General features: G+C 38.2%; 1 protein-coding gene across 2 annotated transcripts; it reads right to left on the reverse strand.

Moving 5' to 3' along the window:
- Nucleotides 1-513: 513 nt before the first annotated feature.
- On the reverse strand, nucleotides 514-12912 carry SNRNP48 (small nuclear ribonucleoprotein U11/U12 subunit 48). 2 transcript variants are annotated; one of them, XR_014026146.1, is made up of 9 exons: nucleotides 12646-12912; nucleotides 9588-9701; nucleotides 8030-8090; nucleotides 7184-7249; nucleotides 6131-6319; nucleotides 5568-5689; nucleotides 4179-4300; nucleotides 3176-3329; nucleotides 514-1090 (listed from the first exon to the last, which is right to left on the reverse strand). XR_014026146.1 is itself a non-coding variant. In XM_081325380.1 (9 exons), the coding sequence occupies exons 1-9, from the start codon at nucleotides 12766-12768 to the stop codon at nucleotides 1057-1059; spliced, it is 990 nt and encodes a 329-aa protein (XP_081181506.1). In that variant the 5' UTR covers nucleotides 12769-12899; the 3' UTR covers nucleotides 514-1056. The 2 variants fall into 2 exon arrangements, 1 of the variants encoding a protein (XP_081181506.1); XM_081325380.1 differs by having other exon boundaries at nucleotides 3176-3334; nucleotides 12646-12899.
- Nucleotides 12913-19270: the final 6358 nt, after the last annotated feature.

Genomic DNA, 19270 nt, shown 5'->3' on the forward strand with positions numbered 1-19270 from the left:
AGTCCAATCTGAGTAACGAGGATAATCAGGTAATTGAATAAGAAAGCTAACATGATGAAATTATGCTAAAATTGGAAAGTCCCTCAGCTATGGAAACTGCCTGGGTAATTCTGATCTCTGTCAGTATAGCCTGTCTCCCAGGATAAATAGAGCCAGTTTGGTCTAGTGCAGGGGTGTCAAACTCAATTTCATTGAGGGCCGCATCAGCATTGCAGTTGCCCTCAGGGGTCCGGGTGGGTGTGGCCTACTGGGTGGGCGTGGCCAGAGTGCGTATGGCCTACTGGGTGGGCGTGGCCAGCTCTACATCATTCGCATCAAGGGTTCCTATCGGGGCCTGGGCAGGAGTGGGACAGATCTGAGGGTCTCTGGCAGAAGGAGGGTCTCTGGGCCAGGGCCAAGGCAGCGGGGGCTGTTCCCTCACTGTTTCCAGGATGGCTTCGCGGGCCACACGAAACCACTTCGCGGGCCGGATCCGGCCCCCGGGCCTTGTGTTTGACATGTCTGGTCTAGTGGTTAAGGCAGCAGGCTAGAAAGTGGGAGGTTATGAGTTCAAATACCATTGTAGTCATTAAAGCCAGCTGGATAACTTTAGGCCAGTTACTCTCAGTCCAATGCATCTCACAGGGGTGTAGTGGTAAAAATAGGAGGAAGATGAGGATGTGCTGAATATGTTTGCCAACTTGATATTTTTACTATAATAAATACTTATTTTTACAATAAAAGATATTTATTGTAAAAATAAAGGCAGAATATTTTCAATGAATGTTTCTTAAGAATAGTTTAATATTGGAATCAACAACAATTGATTTAAAGGGTGGTAACTGTCTATATGAATAATTAAATGTATTTATTTTTATTAATTTTTATGTCATCCATTTCACTATACAAAGTGACTCTAGGTGGCATATATCCATCTAGAGTTTATGAGTGTGATAAAGATTTCAAATGATGTTTATTACAGTAGCTAACATCTTAGCTGTCAGTGAGATATGTTAGTGGAATTAAACAGATAGAAGTTGGCTTGGCTCCACATCTCTTATAATGGAAATGCAAGTATTATTTCCTTCTTTTATGGTGCTTTCCTTCATCTCTGAAATAAAATGAAAGCCAGTATTATGTTAGAGCTTATCCCTCTATTAATTTTTTTAAAAAAATCATATTTTCATGAAACTAGGGTTTATCCTTATGCTCATGCATACTGAAATGAAATTGAAATACATACTACTGCATTTGCTGATATTTATCTTTTGATACCTTTTTCATCAGCTACTTAGAATATAGAATCTTTGAAGGAATATATTTCCTCCTTAATCTTAAATTTAACTCGACTGCACAAAATGAATCAATTTTAGATCACAGAAATGTGAATTATAAAGGCTAATTTACAGTATTTCTTCCCTCTCCTGTTTTCAGTGTCTCCCTTCTGAGACTGTTCTTTCCTCCAATGGAGGGAAATACATTATTTTTCGCCAATATGCAAAAAAGGAGATAGAGACAAAAAACCTCCATCCTTACTCTTGCAGTCAAAATACACATGGTGAATATGCTCTTACAGCACAAACTAAGTTACTTAAACATAGTTTACTAAATGAACTCTCCAGATTCACAAAATATGTTAATCCACAAAGCGTGATTTATAACACAAGTAGTCCTCACTTAACAACCACAATTGGGAATGGAGTCTTGGTTATTGAGTGAAGTGGTTGTTAAGCAAAAGGGCTCATGTGACTGCTTCACTCTGACCATGATCCAGCAATCTTCATTGTGGTCATTAAATGATCTCATGGGTTATTAAGTGAACAGAGACTATGGCTGTGGAGGGATTTAGGGCTTTGTCCATGCTTGAATTTCAGCTGCCAAGGTACAAGCAGGCATGGAGTTGAACATCCTTTCCATCTTTGCAGGAGTGAGAAAGAGGGATTATGATTGAATCCATGCATGACTGAATTTTGGTTGCTCTTTCATACAGCCCGCAAAGATGACAGGGAATCCTCTTGGTAGGCTTCAGCAGCTCACAAACGTCCCTGCCAGCTTCCCCATTGATTTTCTGGGGACGCCAGCAGGAAATATTGCAAGTGGCAATCACATGATGATGGGGCATTTAATAGTTTGATCGTGTGAACACAACCTATATAATACTGCTGCTGTAAGAGCAAATGACGATTATTTAAAATATGATAATGTGTAAGTAATATCTTACTCTGTGCACTATGTATATTATTAAGAACATTATTAAGAAAGCTACTTGATTCAATTATCAGAAATTTATCCCCACAGTATCAGAATATACCCAATCTCCATATTCATAGAACTGTTGCTTATATATTGCACACTTCATTATTTTTTTTAAATAGCATAGTAATGTATCTAAGTAGATTAAATTACCCAGGCCACAGAACAGGTTTGAGCAGACTAGTAAAGAACTCATTTTTAAAAACTTCCTGCTATTTAAGACTTAACCCTACCCTGAATAAAACAAGTTCCTATTAAAAGCTGCATTTATTCACCTTGGTTTTATGGGGGGGGGGAAGTTACTTTGCTTATAAATCCTGAAGGAAATACTTCTATAAAATCACAAATCATAATATTTTCATCTTTCTGTCAAAACAGAACGTAATGCTAAGCCTTCAATTTGATTTACTCCCACTTCATAATCCATGTATTCCCAACAGCCAATTTTTATATAAAAAGTTCACTGCCTATGTTATATGCCAATTGAAGTAAGAAGACAGGAATAAATTCATGCAATAGTAGTTTAACTTGGTCAACTTAGGAAACCAATGGCCATTTTAAATTTTTTTTATTTTTAATTATTTTATTGCAGGATTTTCAAGTACTCTCTTTGAAATAGGAGAAATAATGATATATAGAATTCCACATTGTTATTTCTTTTAGATTATGCTGGTTATTATGAAATCAACTTTTGTTTTTAAAAAAGTATATGGTTGAGTGTATTGATTCTGGTATCTTTACTAATTTGATACATCTTTTGATTTAATATCTTGGGCAAGTATAGGAAGACTTAAAGCCAATAGCTGGATGAAAATTACTGTTAAATTTTCTCCTACAAATTAACACTGAATGTAAACAAGTTTTTAGCATGTTCTACAATCCCAGCCTGTGATGTATTATCACCCCAGTTCAACAAAAGTCAGAAACTAAAGACACTACTTACCTATCTCTTTTCCTTCTGGAATCTCTCTCTCTTTCTCGACTTCTTTTCCGTCTGCCTGGACTTCGGCTGGAATTCCTCCTATGTCGAGAATAATCAATTTCTTTTGAACTTCCACAAGACTGTGTTGAATCAGCTGATGCAGATCTTCGTTCTTCTTTACTAAAGAAAATACAGTAATTAGGCCATAGCAGTGATCTTGGTCATTAATGTTGGGAGTGGAAATGAATGCTTATTTCTCTCAGTGAAGAATGCCATTGATGTCAAAACAATTAGCTGCACAGAAATCATGTGAGAGGGGACTGAACTTTAAAACATAGCCCTGAAATTATTGCATCCTCATTGTTGTCAGATCTCAGCTGCACCAGAATTAAGGGGAAATAGAGGGACTGTACTGTTTGCTCCATAGTTTCATTTGAATGTTATATTTCCATTTAAAGATGCCAGTGTTTAGGAAGGTAGACAGTGAACTAAGTTGTGTTTCTAATAAAATTTGAATTATGAACAATCTTTCTGTAAAATACTGCAAGTAGGAAGGCATTATTTTTAATGACTGTGATATTTGACCCTGCTTTCTGAATGCCATTGTGCTTTGCAAAGACAACCTGCTTTTGCCACTTGCCATGACACAATATTTAAACAAAGCTCTGCTTCTCACAAATGCATCCTTGACTTCTCTGATTATTTCACAATTGTCAAACGACAATTTATCTGTTGTCAATAACTGGCCAACAATCCAATTCTAAGCAACAAAGTCAGAAAGAATAGATGTTCTAAAACTTTTACAAAATATAAAATCAATAACATCACTAAAGGAGATAGGGACTGGAAAGACTGAAAGTAAACTAAACCAGATAGTGGATATAGCACGATACCATGATACGCAGTCCTAATCTGCAAGTCATTAATTACAGTTTCAATTCAATTAACAGAGAAACAAAAAGTACAATTTCTTAAGTTACTGCCAACTTAGAAAAGAGCAAAGATTTGGCAGTGAAAATTATACCTTCCTGAAGACTTTGCTGAAAAAGAGGATTTTTCATCTTCATGAACCTCAGTATTTCTGTTCTCCTCCTGCCAATGAGTGTTAAGTTCTTCCATGTGTACACCAATCACATCTCTGATTACCTGAGTAAAATCAGAAATACTGAAATTAGACAAAATATTAAGATATGCCAGAACATACTAAATAATACTCAGATGGGAAACCACCTTATGCATAATGTCGCTAACATGATGGTCTATGGCAGGGGTAGGCAACCTTGGTTCTTTTATGACTTGTGGACTTCAACTCCCAGAATTCCTGAGCCAGCATGGCTCAGCTTGGAAACCTCTCCCTTTCCCCTTAGCATGGCTGGCTCAAGAATTCTGGGAGTTGAAGTCCACGAGTCATAAAAGAGCCAAGGTTGCCTACCCCTGGTCTATGGGTAGTTTGCTTACATTCATTCCTTACAACCCATTGCTTTCCCCCCTCCCTCTCTTTTTGGTTACTAATGTTTTCCAATTGTTACAAGATTATGTAAAATAATTGGCCCAATGTAAAACATAAAGGAAAAAAGCATATGGCAAGGTAATGTAGCTTAATATTGTTAATGCATTAGAATCATCTTAAGCAATTAAAATACATAAATTGAAATGAAAGTAAACATCTGCGAATGAAGAGCTAAATATAACAACTAGCTTATAAAACAAGTGTTTGAGATAAGGTCACTAGGCCATTTATCCACCAAAATATTTTTCCTATTTTTTGCCATGTGCTAGTTATAGCTAAAGGGGACGCAGTGGCTCAGTGGGTTAGGACGCTGAGCTTGTCAATCAGAAGGTCAGCAGTTTGGCGGGTCGAATCCCAAGTGCCGCATAACAGAGTGAGCGCCTGTTACTCATCCCAGCTTCTGCCAACCTAGCAGTTTGAAAGCATGTAAAAATGCAAGTAGAAAAATAGGGACCACTACGGTGGGAAGGTAACAGTGTTCCATGCACCTTTGGCGTCTAGTCATGCCGGCCACATGACCATGGAGACATCCTCAGACAAGCGCTGGCCCTTCGGCTTTGAAACGGAGATGAGCACCGGCACCTAGAGTCGGAAACGACTTAGCACACATGTGTGGGGGAACCTTTACCTTTTACCTAGTTATAGCTAGCCATCCCAATGGACTGGCAATAGTACAAATATGAACTACAGTTAAATCTTCAATAACTGACACCAAGTATTCAAGGGTTGTAAACTTACTGCAATATATCAGTACAATGACAGAATGTACACACAGCCTCAACTCAACAGTATTTTTGGAAAACTGGTGAATTTAAATATTCCTACTTAAGGTATTTTACACATAGATGTTTTTAAATTAGAAGAAAATATTTTGAGATAAAATGACTCCCAAATCATATAAACCTCTGTGTAAGATTTCTTTGTTATGTGAACATTCTTTGCTCTGTACGATTGCCGCCGCCTTTTATAATCCCGCATCTCTGCAAGAATTTCAAGATGAGATTTTGGACCTTTCTGGCCATCATCTAAAAGTGAAAAAAGTATGCTGTGTTATAAACAATAATTCCAGTGGATTACTTAGTAATATAAGTACAAAAAAGAGGACTACACATGATAAATAACTTCAGCAAATGTCTGTAATCTAGACCATTTTTACTAGGTGTTTTTTCAAGATAACAAGTGAAGCAAATTAATGTCACTAATGTGACAGCAATCTGGAGTAAAGGGGCTAATCATCTGTTGCTGATGACAGGCAATAGCTACTGGGTGCAATTCAGGACAATCTGTGTCCCATTAATTTTAATTCAAGTTCATTAATCTAGGAATGCCAGTGTTACAGTATAAGAAAATGGGGTGGTGATTAACAGCCCACTTAAACAGAAAAAAGGACCCCTCAGCAAGAGACATTTTACATGTTTTGTAATTTTTAGATATACAAAGCATAGCTGTAAAATTTTCTTCCAGACCTTGGTTGACTTTTGCTGCCAAATCTACAAACAAATCACTGTCATTTTCTGTCAGTTGAGATCTTGACCTCTGGTTCTTTGTCTCTGCAAGGACGTAATCGTAAATTGCCAGGCGGTCAGCTTGGGTCAGATCACAGATGTAACGCTTGTGGTTTTGTGGAACTTCCACAGGTTGAGATGAATAAGTTCCTAAAATGTGAGAACAGGTTGAATCTATCAATCAAAACCAACACAAATAGCAATGTTCTGAAGTTTTATGTGGCAATTGGCCTGATGCAGACTGATAGCAATTTGTGGCGTTTCCACTGAAGCTACTGACTACATTTGACTAAAAATGTATTCTTGTGTTTTTAGTAAGCCTCCTTTTTCCAAAATTTGTATTTCAGCAGCAGTTTTTGGAGGACTGGGGACTACACCCAGTTTCTACGAAATATATGGGTATATGCATAATTCTGTATTTATTTATTTTTGTCATATTTATGTAGTAATATATCAGAGGTGGTGACCCTTTGGGAGCTGTATGCAATGAAAATTTATTTTAACACATGCCGATTAGTATACATTCAAAGTGACAATAAAGTTATTCTATTCTATTCTATTCTATTCTATTCTATTCTATTCTATTCTATTCTATTCTATTCTATTCTATTCTATTCTATTCTATTCTAAACATAGTTTTCTTGTCCTATTGTATATATAAAACTGGGCTTCTCACTGTTTTTATACTACATCTACTTGTCTCAGCAGGGCTAATATATTTGAAATCATAGTCCCCACTTTGCATTTGCCAATGAGAATGATTTCCCTGTTAGGAATTAGGCTGCATGTAGGCAAAACAGAACGACTGAGCCTCATAAAAACAAATGTTTTAGTAAGTTTAGTAAGGAGATATGCAATAAGAGGAACTGTTTATATCAGATCATTTATTCAGCATATGCAGCAAGGCAAGTAAATAAAAATCAAATTTGTGTACATAATCTCAGTCAGTACCAGAGTTCTATATCAAGTGGATGTTTGTGGGATCCCCAGTGAAGAAGCTTAGTTTTCACTTACCTGGGCAATAATTTCCACTCTCTTTGGCCGTGGCTTTTTTAATAATGTCAAACTGTAAATCTTTGTCTGCAGCAAAATAAGAGAACATAGGAATGTTAAAAATACTTTTGTAATCATTAAATGTAATACCTGAAAAATAGAGGCTACAGTTGTACGGTACTGAGCAATGTTAACAATATACTCAGACATTTGTAACATTGGAAATCATGTATTTCTTTTCCTATAGTCATTTCTAATATTCCAGACTCTTTGAATCTTATAAAATCAAGAGAAACAAAACTTACAGATTTTGAAAACACAAATCTTAGGGTAGACAAACTAACATGGTTCATATATTGTACTAAGCCACGGTGTTTTTATCTATCTATTGGGGTGTTGGTTTTCACTTATTATGATGCAGCTAATTGTAACTTATTTAACTACGGTACCATTGTTAAGCAAGCATTATAAAAAATAATTGTCTCTTTTACAATACAACTAGCTCCTCTGTAGATGGTGATTCCAAGCCTTGAAAATAAAAGCATTTTAAAAATGCAATTTGATATGACCACACCTGAGTTTAGGACCCTTTTTGTGGCAACAGTTAAGTGAATCACATTTATTAAACAAATGCTGCACTCATTAAGCAAATTCATTGCCTGCAATGGGTGATTTTTTTTTGCTAAAAACTGGAAGTAAACAACAATTTACAGCAAAACAAAAATGCAAATCATGGTCACATGCCTGTGGAATACTGCAAACAGCTATAAATGCAGGCCAGCCAAAACCACCACCTGTAGATACCTCTTAAACATATATCCATACTGATACTTTAGTATTTACATTTATTATAACATTCATACTCACCCATTTGAACTTTAGGAATTTTGCCTTTTTCATAGAAAAAAGTAGAATCATACATTTCAGCCTAGGAGGCAAAATACATGTCAAATAATAGTAGCAAATGGAAATGTAATTGATCAGCCACCTCTGAAATTAATAGAAAATTCAAAGAGATAAAATAACAGATAAACAAGCCCCGGTATTGGACTTCCCTGATGAAATATTCATTTTCCTAATTCAGTCTCATAAATCATCTTGCAGATCTTTAAAACTGACACCTAAGCTCCAAAACTGTAGTAGACTCATGTCCAGTTCGCATTCCCCTTATAATTTTTCACTGTATTGGTGTACAGTACAACTCTCCAGATCCAGGCAACCCTAAACCTACCATCTTACTTGGAGTTTGAGTTCAAACTTGTTCTTCCCAATCCAGACCCCACAGCTTCCAGGGCTGACCAGAGGTGGAAATAAACAGCTGAATGTTATCATATTGAAGATACCTCATATTGTACCAACACATGAACTCCACCCAGTGGCTTCATGCAGATGTTAAACATTAGTGGGGAGACAGTTGTAGCACCCCACACAAGAGGGGCTATGGGGCAGACCTCTATCTCCTACTGTAATCAACCCTGAAAGAAGAGAACCACCACAACACCATGCCCCCAACGTCTAACTTGCAGAGCCAGAAGAGTATCAAATTTGATGGTATTAAAAACCACTGAGGAATCAAGCAGAGCTAGAACAGTCACACTACCACCTTCTCAATCCTCCTTAAAATGAGAAGATTGGAAACAAGAAAAAAGGTGTCCAAAACAGATCTATGGATGGCTTTGCCAACGTGTGGTCTTTATGGAACCAAGAAATTCTTACCAGTAGACTGTGTTAGAAACTCCTTTTACTGATCTTTATTTAAAAAAACAAAACAGGTGATATCAGATCCATGGGCACTAAGATAGTATAATGGTATCCACAGAAATCACGGTGTTTCCCCCTTATCTAAGATTGCAATAACCTTATCAATAGAACTGTGGAAAGTATTTAAAGTAAAACTTTATCTTTAAAAAAAGTAACTGAAAACACTTGCTGAAACTAGCAGATGTGTTAGAATGAGGTAAAAGAACTGTGAGAGAGTAAATCAAAGGGAATGACAAAACAAAACACTGCCTATAATCCAGCCATGTATGTGTCTGGATGTAAAAAATTAAAACCTGGTTCATGGAAGCAAGTTTCTGGGACTACTGAAAGTCTTTTCTAAAACTTATCATTAGCAGCTATCAAACTCTCTCCCCCATCAGCTGGGCATTAGAAGATAGTGAACAGGGTGGGGAAGTCTCAAGGAGCTGTGGGGTAGAATAGCCTTCAAATTGCTTATCCATAGCTTTCATTTTAGTATCTGTGTTAATTTGCTAACGGAGATCTAACAGATATTTTGCAGTAATAAATTTAGAGAAAATAAATTGTCTTGTGTCCATCTAGATGGGTGTCCACCAGCCTTGTTTTCAAAAGAGAAAAGGTTTTCTTTCCATCTCCAAATACGAATAACTTTTTTAAAAGGGGGGAAAAAACAGCAAAGCATTACCTCTTCCTCTTTAGAATATTCGAGTTTCCTCAATCTACAGGATATCATATGTTTCTCCAAAGAAGATTTAGGCATTTGATGATTAGCATCATAGGGACAGGTCACTTTCTCACTCTACAGAAAAAGAGAATAGGTTGTAGCATGAAGCACAGTGACAAGTCTTTAGTAGACGCGTTTGACAAAACGTGATTTTCAATTTTTCATTTTCCCCATGCCTCATTTGATGAAGTTATTAAGGTGCTATGGGAAGAATCCAGAGAAAGAAATATTTTGGGGAATATTAAAAGGGCAGAATATACAGTTGTAAGAAAAAGTATGTGAACCCTTTGGGATTACGTGGAGTTTTGCATGAATTGGCCATAAAATGCGCTCTAAACGTAAGTCACAACAATAGAAAAACACAGTCTGCTTAAAATAATACTACACAAACATTAGCTGTTGTCATGTTTTAATTGAACATAACATGTAAACATTCACAGTGCAGGGTGGAAAAAGTATGTGAACCCCTAGCCTAATGACTTCTCCAAGAGCTAATTGGAGCCAGGAGTGAGCCAACCTTGACTCCATTTTATGGCCAATTCATGCAAAACTCCACGTAATCCCAAAGGGTTCACATACTTTTTCTTGCAACTGTATTTCCCCAAAGGAATAATGGGGAAGATCTTTAAAAAGGCAGAAACCAACCCCTCCCCCTAGTCTCTCTGCCCCAAACAGAAACCAGGTCTGCAGAAATGCAGATGTGATAATCTTGTCAGAAAGACTGGAGTCAGGAAGCTGGGATTAGAAAGAAAGATCCATAGAATCAACAATCCCTCACACCAAAAAAAATCCAACAGTCATCAGCCATAGCCCCCCAAAAAGAAGGATATGACCTTTGGGACATAATACGATTAACCCACCACCATCAGAATACCAGAAAGGCACACTCAGACTCAGGTCAAAGTTCATGCCACAGGACCAACTCCAAATAAAAGCCCAAGAAGGTATAAAAACCCACTCCTTACTACATGTGGTCAGTTTTTCTCAGAGCCATTTTTCTGTCTGGCTCTCCTCTTCAATAAACTGCAACCTTCTTTCTAAAGCAGTCTCCATTTTGTTCATTCCCAGCTTGGACTGGACCCTGATGAAGATTTTTCCTTCAACAGTACTGAACTAAAACCATGAGACTGCAAGCTCTAATTATCCTTTAGGGATGAAAGCTATGAGCCAATCATTCTCTTGGTCCAACTTGCTCTATGATGATGATAACTTTATTGTCACTTTGAATGTACACCAATCGGCATACATCAAAATGAAATTTCGTTGCATACAGCTCTCAAAGGGTCACCACCTCCGATATATACTTCTTGTTCGTGGCCCGCTCAAATTTCACATTGTCCATTTTAGTCTCTAGGGAGTGAACAATGGCACACAGGACAGATGGAAATGGGGCTCCATGTTGGTTAGCCCTCAAATTCGCTTGTATTCTGACAACCTTGCCTTCTTTCCTTTTTCTGATCCTGACTCTTCTACCTTTTCCTTAAAGAGGCCTTGCTTCTTTTCGCCCCTGGAGCACGCTGCTGCTGCCACCAACTCCTCCAAAAGCCCCACTCCCTTCCTCTGGGCCTGCCGACAGCCTCATCCAGTTCCTTCACTCCATAAGCTCCAGGTCCTCTCCTCCTCTGCCTCCTCTGGAAACAGCCCTGATTTGCAATAGAATCCATCACTGGCCCAGCAGTCAGATCTTGCTGCTGGTAGAACAAATTCAAACAGCGCCAACGACTTTTAACGGTCTCACCAACAGTTCCAAAACCACTAGAAACTCGCCAGGCCAGCAAAGATTGTCGGTCGTATGTCGAATGTTACCTTAGTTCCACCATGTTGCTCAAACACATTAAAATCTTCCTGATCATGTGGCCTATAGCCCTTACTATCCCTCCCAAAACTATTTGCCTTCAAGAGCCAATGCAGCCGCAGCCATTCCAGGCGCCGCTATAAGGCTGCTGTTGTGGGGCAAACAGGAGCTAAGAATATTATTAGACACAAAGACTATTGGGTGACTTTGGGCCAGTCACTCTCAGCACTAAGAAGAAAATGGCAAGCCACTTCCAAAATCTTCCCAAGATATCTGCAGGAACTAGTCTAGGCATTTGCCAGGAGTCAACAACAATTTGCAGGCACAATCTCCATACCCTAAAAATAAATATTAAAGCTAGCAGAAAAATTGTCTTCCAGAAAACAAAGAAAGCAAGTTCCAGCTCTGCTAAGCATCTCCTTGCTCTCAGCCTCTTTTCCTCTCACTCAGCCTTCACCCGAAATGTTTTAAAAAATTATTCAAGAAGAGATTAAACTTTCTTGAAGTACAGCATTGCAGAGAATAGATAACAAACACTAATAGATAAACGTTCCTCCAAGATGAGCTGAACTCCTGATGAAAACAGAGGTAGTTTTCTTGCCAGCAGTACATAAGTGGTTTGCCAGTCCTTAATTCCAGGAATGTTTGTCTGTCTTCCATGTTTACTTTATATATATGCCCTTATGATTCCTGGTGTTGTCCCATCTCAGTAGTTCTACCAACGCCCTATCCTTAGTTTTCAGATCATCATCCACTTCTGGTTACATGCTGCCCTCTGTTGTTTGTTGTGTGTGTGGAAAGGGGAAGGTATGCCATTACCTCCTTTCTAGGACTGAGAGTGTGACTGTCCCAAAATCACCCAGCTGGCTTTGTGCCAAAAGCAGGACTAGAACTCCTGGTTTCTAGCCTTGTGTCTTAACCACTATGCCAAACTGACTGTCTGTTGCATATACCAACCTTAATTATTGCAAAATCACACAAGTGGGCCCAATATAGTAGAACTGCCTTATCTGAGCTGCAAAAACCCAGCTGATGGCAACCGAAGGATGCAGCAAATCCTAACTGTCTCAAAGTGAACCAGTTTTTTCCCCCCAAAAAGAGTTTTGTTGCACGCAACTGAATAAAAGCTCTTGCTGAAATGTCCATTCTTCCTCGCCCCTGAGCAGAGGGTTAATCCAGCTCCCCTGTGGACCCTGATCTACCGCCGTTCGAAGGGAACCTTACCGGGGTCCCAAACCACAAGGAAAACGAAAGAAGACTCTTCTCCACCGGGCTGTCTGTCTCGGCAGCCATTTTGGAACAGGGCACTCTCGCTTCAATTTCGCTCGAATTCAGAGGCGACACCATCTTCACTTCTGGCGAGGTAACGTCCTACTTTGAACCTTGATTCGCTGGATCAAGAAAATCATTCTTAACGAAGTTGTCTAGGAGACCATCGACCCTTGATTTTTTTTTAAAAAAGGCACTATTAAACTGATGGCAGCTTCAACAACTAAGAAACCTCGATCAAAGCTTCGGGTTACCTGCTCTAAAAACATTCCGCGGTGGAATCTCGCGATATTTCTTAGCTACGCCCCACTGTGAGAAAAGCGGAAGGTTGCCCTTTTAAGAACGCCCTCTGTTGGAGGACTAAATTAGTGCAAGTGAGACAAGCAATTGGTCATTGGCAAGTCAAGCATTTCTTCATTTCTTTTCTTTCTGAGATATAAACAGGTTGAGTTCCATTAGTTACGTAATAACAAGGTTAATGCTTGGTTTCTGTTTTCGTGTGATATGTTTAACTGTTGAGAAACATGCTAAAAAAATATATAATTTTTCTCTAGACTCGAGAATGAATGCAACCATTTTTACTTAACCAATGTCCATTCTTAATACGTTTTTTGCATTTTTTTTCTTATTGGACTATAAATCAAAGTCAATGGTCAGAAACTGTATTTTCAAAAAGATAATTAATGCATGTTGTATTGCTTCTCTTTAAATCGTATTTCTCTGCATCATTTATACAAGCCTCTGTTTATGCTCGGTGCCTAGATTCCCCTCCCCCCTCGATTTATAGAGCCAATGAATGTTTAACACATCCTGTTAAAATGCAATTTAGTTGCAAATTATATTCACTGAATTCTAGAGCATAGTTGTGGGTTGTGTATGTGTGCAAGGAGAGAGACTCAAAAATAGTTGCACAGCACATTATCATGACAAACAAGATATGAATTAATATATTATCATACCAATGTATAATCTAATATTAAGAGAGTTAGCATTTAAAGCACCAGGTTAGAAACCAAGAGATATCTATAGTCACAGTGCCAACCTATCTGGAGTGCACCAGATGGAGAATTATATTATTTTGATTATAGTATTTTTGACATGGGCAATATACTTGTGCCCAATCATCATATTCTCAGCGCACGTAGTAATTAGAGATGAGGAAATTGCACTTCTGCACAAAAAACCTGAAGAAGCGTAATAAGAAAAGAAAATGTCTTTAGGAAGTAATGGAAGCTGATTCCCATTGTGAGCTGTGAATAACTAATACAATGTGAATAACTACTAATATGGATTATTAATGTTCTGATAATGAAATCAATGGGAACTAAGCATGAACCTTATATCAGGCACAAAATGAATTTGAAAAGAAAACAAGCCCCAAAAGTACAAATGAATGGAATATATGACATCTCCTGCTGAAATACCTTCTAATTATCTACAATATTTATTTATGTATTTTAAATGTTACACAATAGTCTCTTGGAGGATGGAAGTTGAAGTTCAGCTGAATGAATCAGGAAAAAAATCCCATGGGATACCTTATTAGTGCAGGGATGAACTTTTTTATTATCTTTAAATGTAAATATTAATTTATCATGTGATTTGTATTACCTAACAGCACCATGCACCATTCTTTGGCTCCCTCAAAGAGTGTGTTGTTATTAGTTTGGTCTTTAATTTTAGCTCTATTTTAGTCCCTTATTTTCACTGAGAATTTAATTGTCACGATTATTAAATTAGGACCATATACTTTAGCAGCATAACGTTACATCTTATTTTTAGAGCACAAAGACTTTCAAAAATAAATAACTCATATGCTAGAGTCATTCTTTAAATCAAGGAGTGTCTTTCTTTTCAATTACACAGGATTATTTTTTTTGCTGTACCCCAACCTCCATTAAACCAAAGAACTTCATAAGATTAAAAAATGCCGCGTTTTAGAAATATAATTAAACATCAAATTGAGATCTATAAATATTTCTTCCTAAAATTGTTAACTTACATATTAATCAAATTATATGTTGAAACATTTTTTTAACTTTGGCAACTTTAAGAAATGCAGACTTTAATTCCCAGAATTCCACACATCATAAAGTAGCTAAGATTGAGAAAATTAAAGCATCTTCATATTGCCAATGTCTAAAATCTGCTTTTCACCCATTTTGTTCATCTATTTTAGCACGCTTTTTGAGGGATATAATTGACCCAAAAGAATATTTCATTTTTAAATCATCTTATGTTTTTAATAAATGAATCAAATAATTTTCCAAAATTGGATATTTCATTTTTTCCTTTCACAGATCAAATATATAAATAAAATTAACTTTCATTTAACATTTTATAAAACTGGATTGCTGATTTTCATTCAAGTTCAGCATCTTTTAGAAAAGCTAAAATTGTAGGTACTTGGAGGCTGCCATGTTTCTACGTCATATGGTTTAGTTATTACTTGTTTCAATTGTGGTAAATTGTTAAGTAGATACTGAAGGCAAGTCAAACTACATAGGGAGTAATGATAGTCCTCATTTAGTAACCATTTGCAGTTATGACAGTGATGAAAAAGTAACTTTGTCACCAATCTTCATTTACAACTAATCAATTTTTGGTCACTGCTTTTCATAATATTGTTCAGCTCAAAAGGGAACTACATAACGGATAGGTATTTGCTTGTCTGTTTTATTCTGTTTTCAGAAGCTGTGCTAATAAAATGTTTAACAACCGGCTCCATTTCCACCATATGTCACAAGCTGCATAGTAGGCATCATGACTCAGCTCTGCTCTCAAGCAGCTCATGAAATTCCTGAAAAAATAACAATTGGCTTTCATAAGCCAGCTCCAGCATGCCACTGCTTCGGATCTAGTCCTGGGTATTTCATCTCAGGAGCAATAATTCCAGCCTTAATACTATTATTCTTATCCCAGGGATGATCATCCCAAGTCCTCTGTATTATTGGTCTCAACATCATTTCAGTCCATAATGAGATCATTTTAGTCCTGAACTATTTGCAACTCTAGCATCTTGGTCTAAAGTTTGTCTTTTATATGATTTATGTAGAATTGCCTTTTAAAAGCAAAGTTTTGCATTTCCAAATGAAATCTTTTAAGCCTGTTCAGAATTGTCTCTGAATCAATGTTATTTTTTACAGCATCGGCTGAGCCAATTTTTTGCTAGCTTGGCTAAGGCTCATTTGACATTGCAGTAAAACTGGGCGTGGGGAGTGGGGATTAGTTGAAATGATACAGCTCTGCAGAGCTTCTGAGCTTTTTTGACTTTGGAAATCTTCCCTCAGTGCAGTTCTTTCTGAACTGTTCTGTAGAGGTTTAGCTGCCATAGCATTATTCTGTCCTGTCAATGAAAGTGAAAATAATTGTGACTGGCTTCCAGCTAGTTTGAAGGATGAGGATGTGTAAATTCCCCTTGGTTGCCACAAAATTCTGCAACGTAGGATGACTGCCTTTTCTGAGAAAGTTTCTTCAATATTGTACACGCTACAGTACATTGATTTCTGTTTTATTTCTACAAACAATGCAGAGTTTCAAATGCTAAGTAGGTGTAGACCAACATTTACAGCAGTCTACCTTAATCCTCCTCAATTGTACTATCTAGTTAGATCCTTGACTAGAAGCTTGCTTTGTTTTTAATTTCTAGTGGAATTGTGATTTATTTTCAAATCCAATGTAATTAATTTCAATTGGTGAATATATAGATAGGTCTGACTGATGAATACTGTATCCCATCTATGAATGTTTAAGTGGGGATAATTAATTTGCATGCTGAAAGGCAATAGCATGTCAAAGAATTATATAAGTGGAAGAGAACTGAAGGGCGTGAATTCTAAATCCTATATAAGGAAATCTGCAGATTTACAATACAGTCTACACAAACATTAAAGTCTGCTGAGAATCATTTATTCAAACACATGAAATGCTACGTACACGTTCAAATAATGTTAATGCTTTTCATTATCTGAAAACTGGAAACAATTTGTAGTAAGAATAAAGCTAACTTTCTGCCTGGAAAGAAATTGTTAATTCTTTTTTCAGAACTAATTACTCATGAGGGTAATGTCAAGATCACGTCCTTCGTAGGATGAAAGCAGGAATGTCCAAGTAGGAACGTGTGACAAACAAAAGGCTTTATTCGGCTCAAAAGCACAAAAGCAAAGTCAGCGCTGGGATTGACCTGTTCCCAGTGCTTACATAGCCATCCGGAGATAGGACCCCGCCCCTAAGCTACAAACCAACATCCGCCCACAACCCTTTACAGTATAATCCTTCCGTCCCCTTTGCAATGTCATTTGCGAAACAGCTCACAATTCTCTGTACTGCCCACCACCCTCCGCGCATCCTACAAACCTTCCTCCACCGCTCAACAGTTCGCTGCAAGCCAGGTATGTAGTCCAGGCAAACACCACTCCAGACAAACCCCATCCCCAATTCGGAATGGGTGGCCTCTCTGCTGTCGGCTCCAGGGGGGAACGGTGCAGCTACAGCTGTCCCCAAACCTGCCATTGGCCCCCCCGAGGCAGTGGGGTAGGAGGCAGGGAGGGGGGGGTTGGCTCGGGACTCTTCCTCCCCCCACGCTGTATGTCGGGCCCATGGGGCTCGACAGGTAATTAATTTCTGTTTTTCTTTACTTGTTTTACAGTAGCCACTGAAAAATATATTAAAGATTCCCTGCTACTTCAGAATAATATTTATGCTTTTGTAATTTCCCAAATGGGGATGTAGCAGATGTAGCAAAACAGCTGATGATGAACAGAAATAGCCACATCTGGAAATGTTGCCCCCACATCTGTCAAGGGATTTGTTTTCTTAAAGCAAAACAGCAATCTGCATTGGAATTCCTCCTAGTAGCAATCCAAATGCAGATAAGTTCCAGACATTTAATAGATTGAATTAAAGAGGCTAAAGAGAACCCTGCAATTTGACCCACCTTAAGAAGTTCTCAAGATCTTCATTTAATAGAAGAGAACCAACAGCGATGACTTGAATCTTATGAAAAATACCAGTAATTATGTCATTATTGTTTTCCCAAAACCTGCTTTTGAAGGTTGGAGCTGCTTGAACCAATAAAATTTGTTTGATTTTCCTCCAAATAAAGATTGCCATGCTGTTGTTTAGACATCATAAATTCTTCCTAACTCCAGTGATTCTGAGATCAGATCTTTCTCATAATCATAATTGTAAAGTTGGAAGGGACCTTGGAGGTAATCTCGTCCAACTCCCTGCTCAGGCAGGAAACCCTATACGATTTCAGACAAATGCCTGTCCAGTCTCTTCCTAAAAACTTCCAGTGTTGGAGCATTTACAGCTTCTGGTGGCAGGTTGTTCCACTGGTTAATTGTTTTGTCAGGAAGTTTCTCCTTAGTTCTAGGTTGCTTCTCTCCTTGATTAGTTTCCATCCATTGCTTCTTGTCCTGCCTTCGGGCGCTTTGGAGAATAGCTTGACTCCCTCTTCTTTGTGGCAGCCCCTGAGATATTGGAACACTGCTATCATGTCACCCCTAGTCCTTCTCTTCATTAAACTAGAGCAGCAGCCGTTCCTTATATGTTTTAGCCTCCAGTCCCCTAATCATCTTACTTCTTTATTGGTCATGAAGGGGTAAAGTTGAGAAAAAAATAAAATAATTTATATAATGCAGCCTTCTAAGCCGAGCTTCATTTTAACAAACCCTGAAAGACTGGAAATCTGACTGGCAAAGCAATACATGCACCACTCTCAGGAAACCATAGGATTGTTATTTAATTAGTCTCAGAAGAAGAACAGTTCCCAAGAAATGAAATGAGAAAAGTAAATATTGACCCCAGTTTGATGTTATAACAAAATGTTTTACAGACAGAAATAAGAGAAACTGAAGTTTCTAATACAGTCAAAATAAATTACAAATTGAATATCAGCTCCCCTGGATTCCAAAGTGAAGCCCTCTAATGTTCCTTGGATTTGCTCTGGCTTTCCTGGGATAATTCCAAACATTTATCATAGTTGTTTGGGCGGGATGCAACTCCCAATTTCTTAATTCTGTGTTCCTGGACTTCCACTTTGTTTCTTTCAAGGACCCACATTTTATTTGTAGAAAAGAAGGAAGGACTGAGGAAGCCAGATGTGGGGGTAAGGGTTGGATGAGCGCATATTAAAGATTATATGTGAGAGAGATTGATCCACATGTTTGAACTGGCAGCTTGCAATTTGAAGGCATGTCAGACTAAACTGCAGCAGTGTATGTGGGAGTGTAAGCATGCATACTCACGCACTCTGAAGCCAAATCAAAGATCTACATTTCAACATAGATTTTGCGAAGCTGTGAATAGTTAGAACAGGGTGTAAAACTTCATTGAGGGCCACATCAGCATTGCGGTTGCCCTCAGGGGGCCGGATGGGTATGGCCAGGGTGGGCGTGGCCTACTGGGTGGGCGTGGCCAGCTCTACATCGTTCGCATCAAGGGTGCCTATGGGGGCCTGGGCAGGAGTGGGACAGATCTGAGGGTCTCTGGCAGAAGGAGGGTCTCTGGGCCAGGGCTAAGGCAGTGGGGGCCGTTCCCTCACTGTTTCCAGGATGGCTTCACGGGCCACATGAAA

This window comes from Vipera berus (assembly GCF_964194415.1).
Source record: "Vipera berus genome assembly, chromosome: 3".
In the NCBI taxonomy this organism is placed as follows: domain Eukaryota; kingdom Metazoa; phylum Chordata; class Lepidosauria; order Squamata; family Viperidae; genus Vipera; species Vipera berus.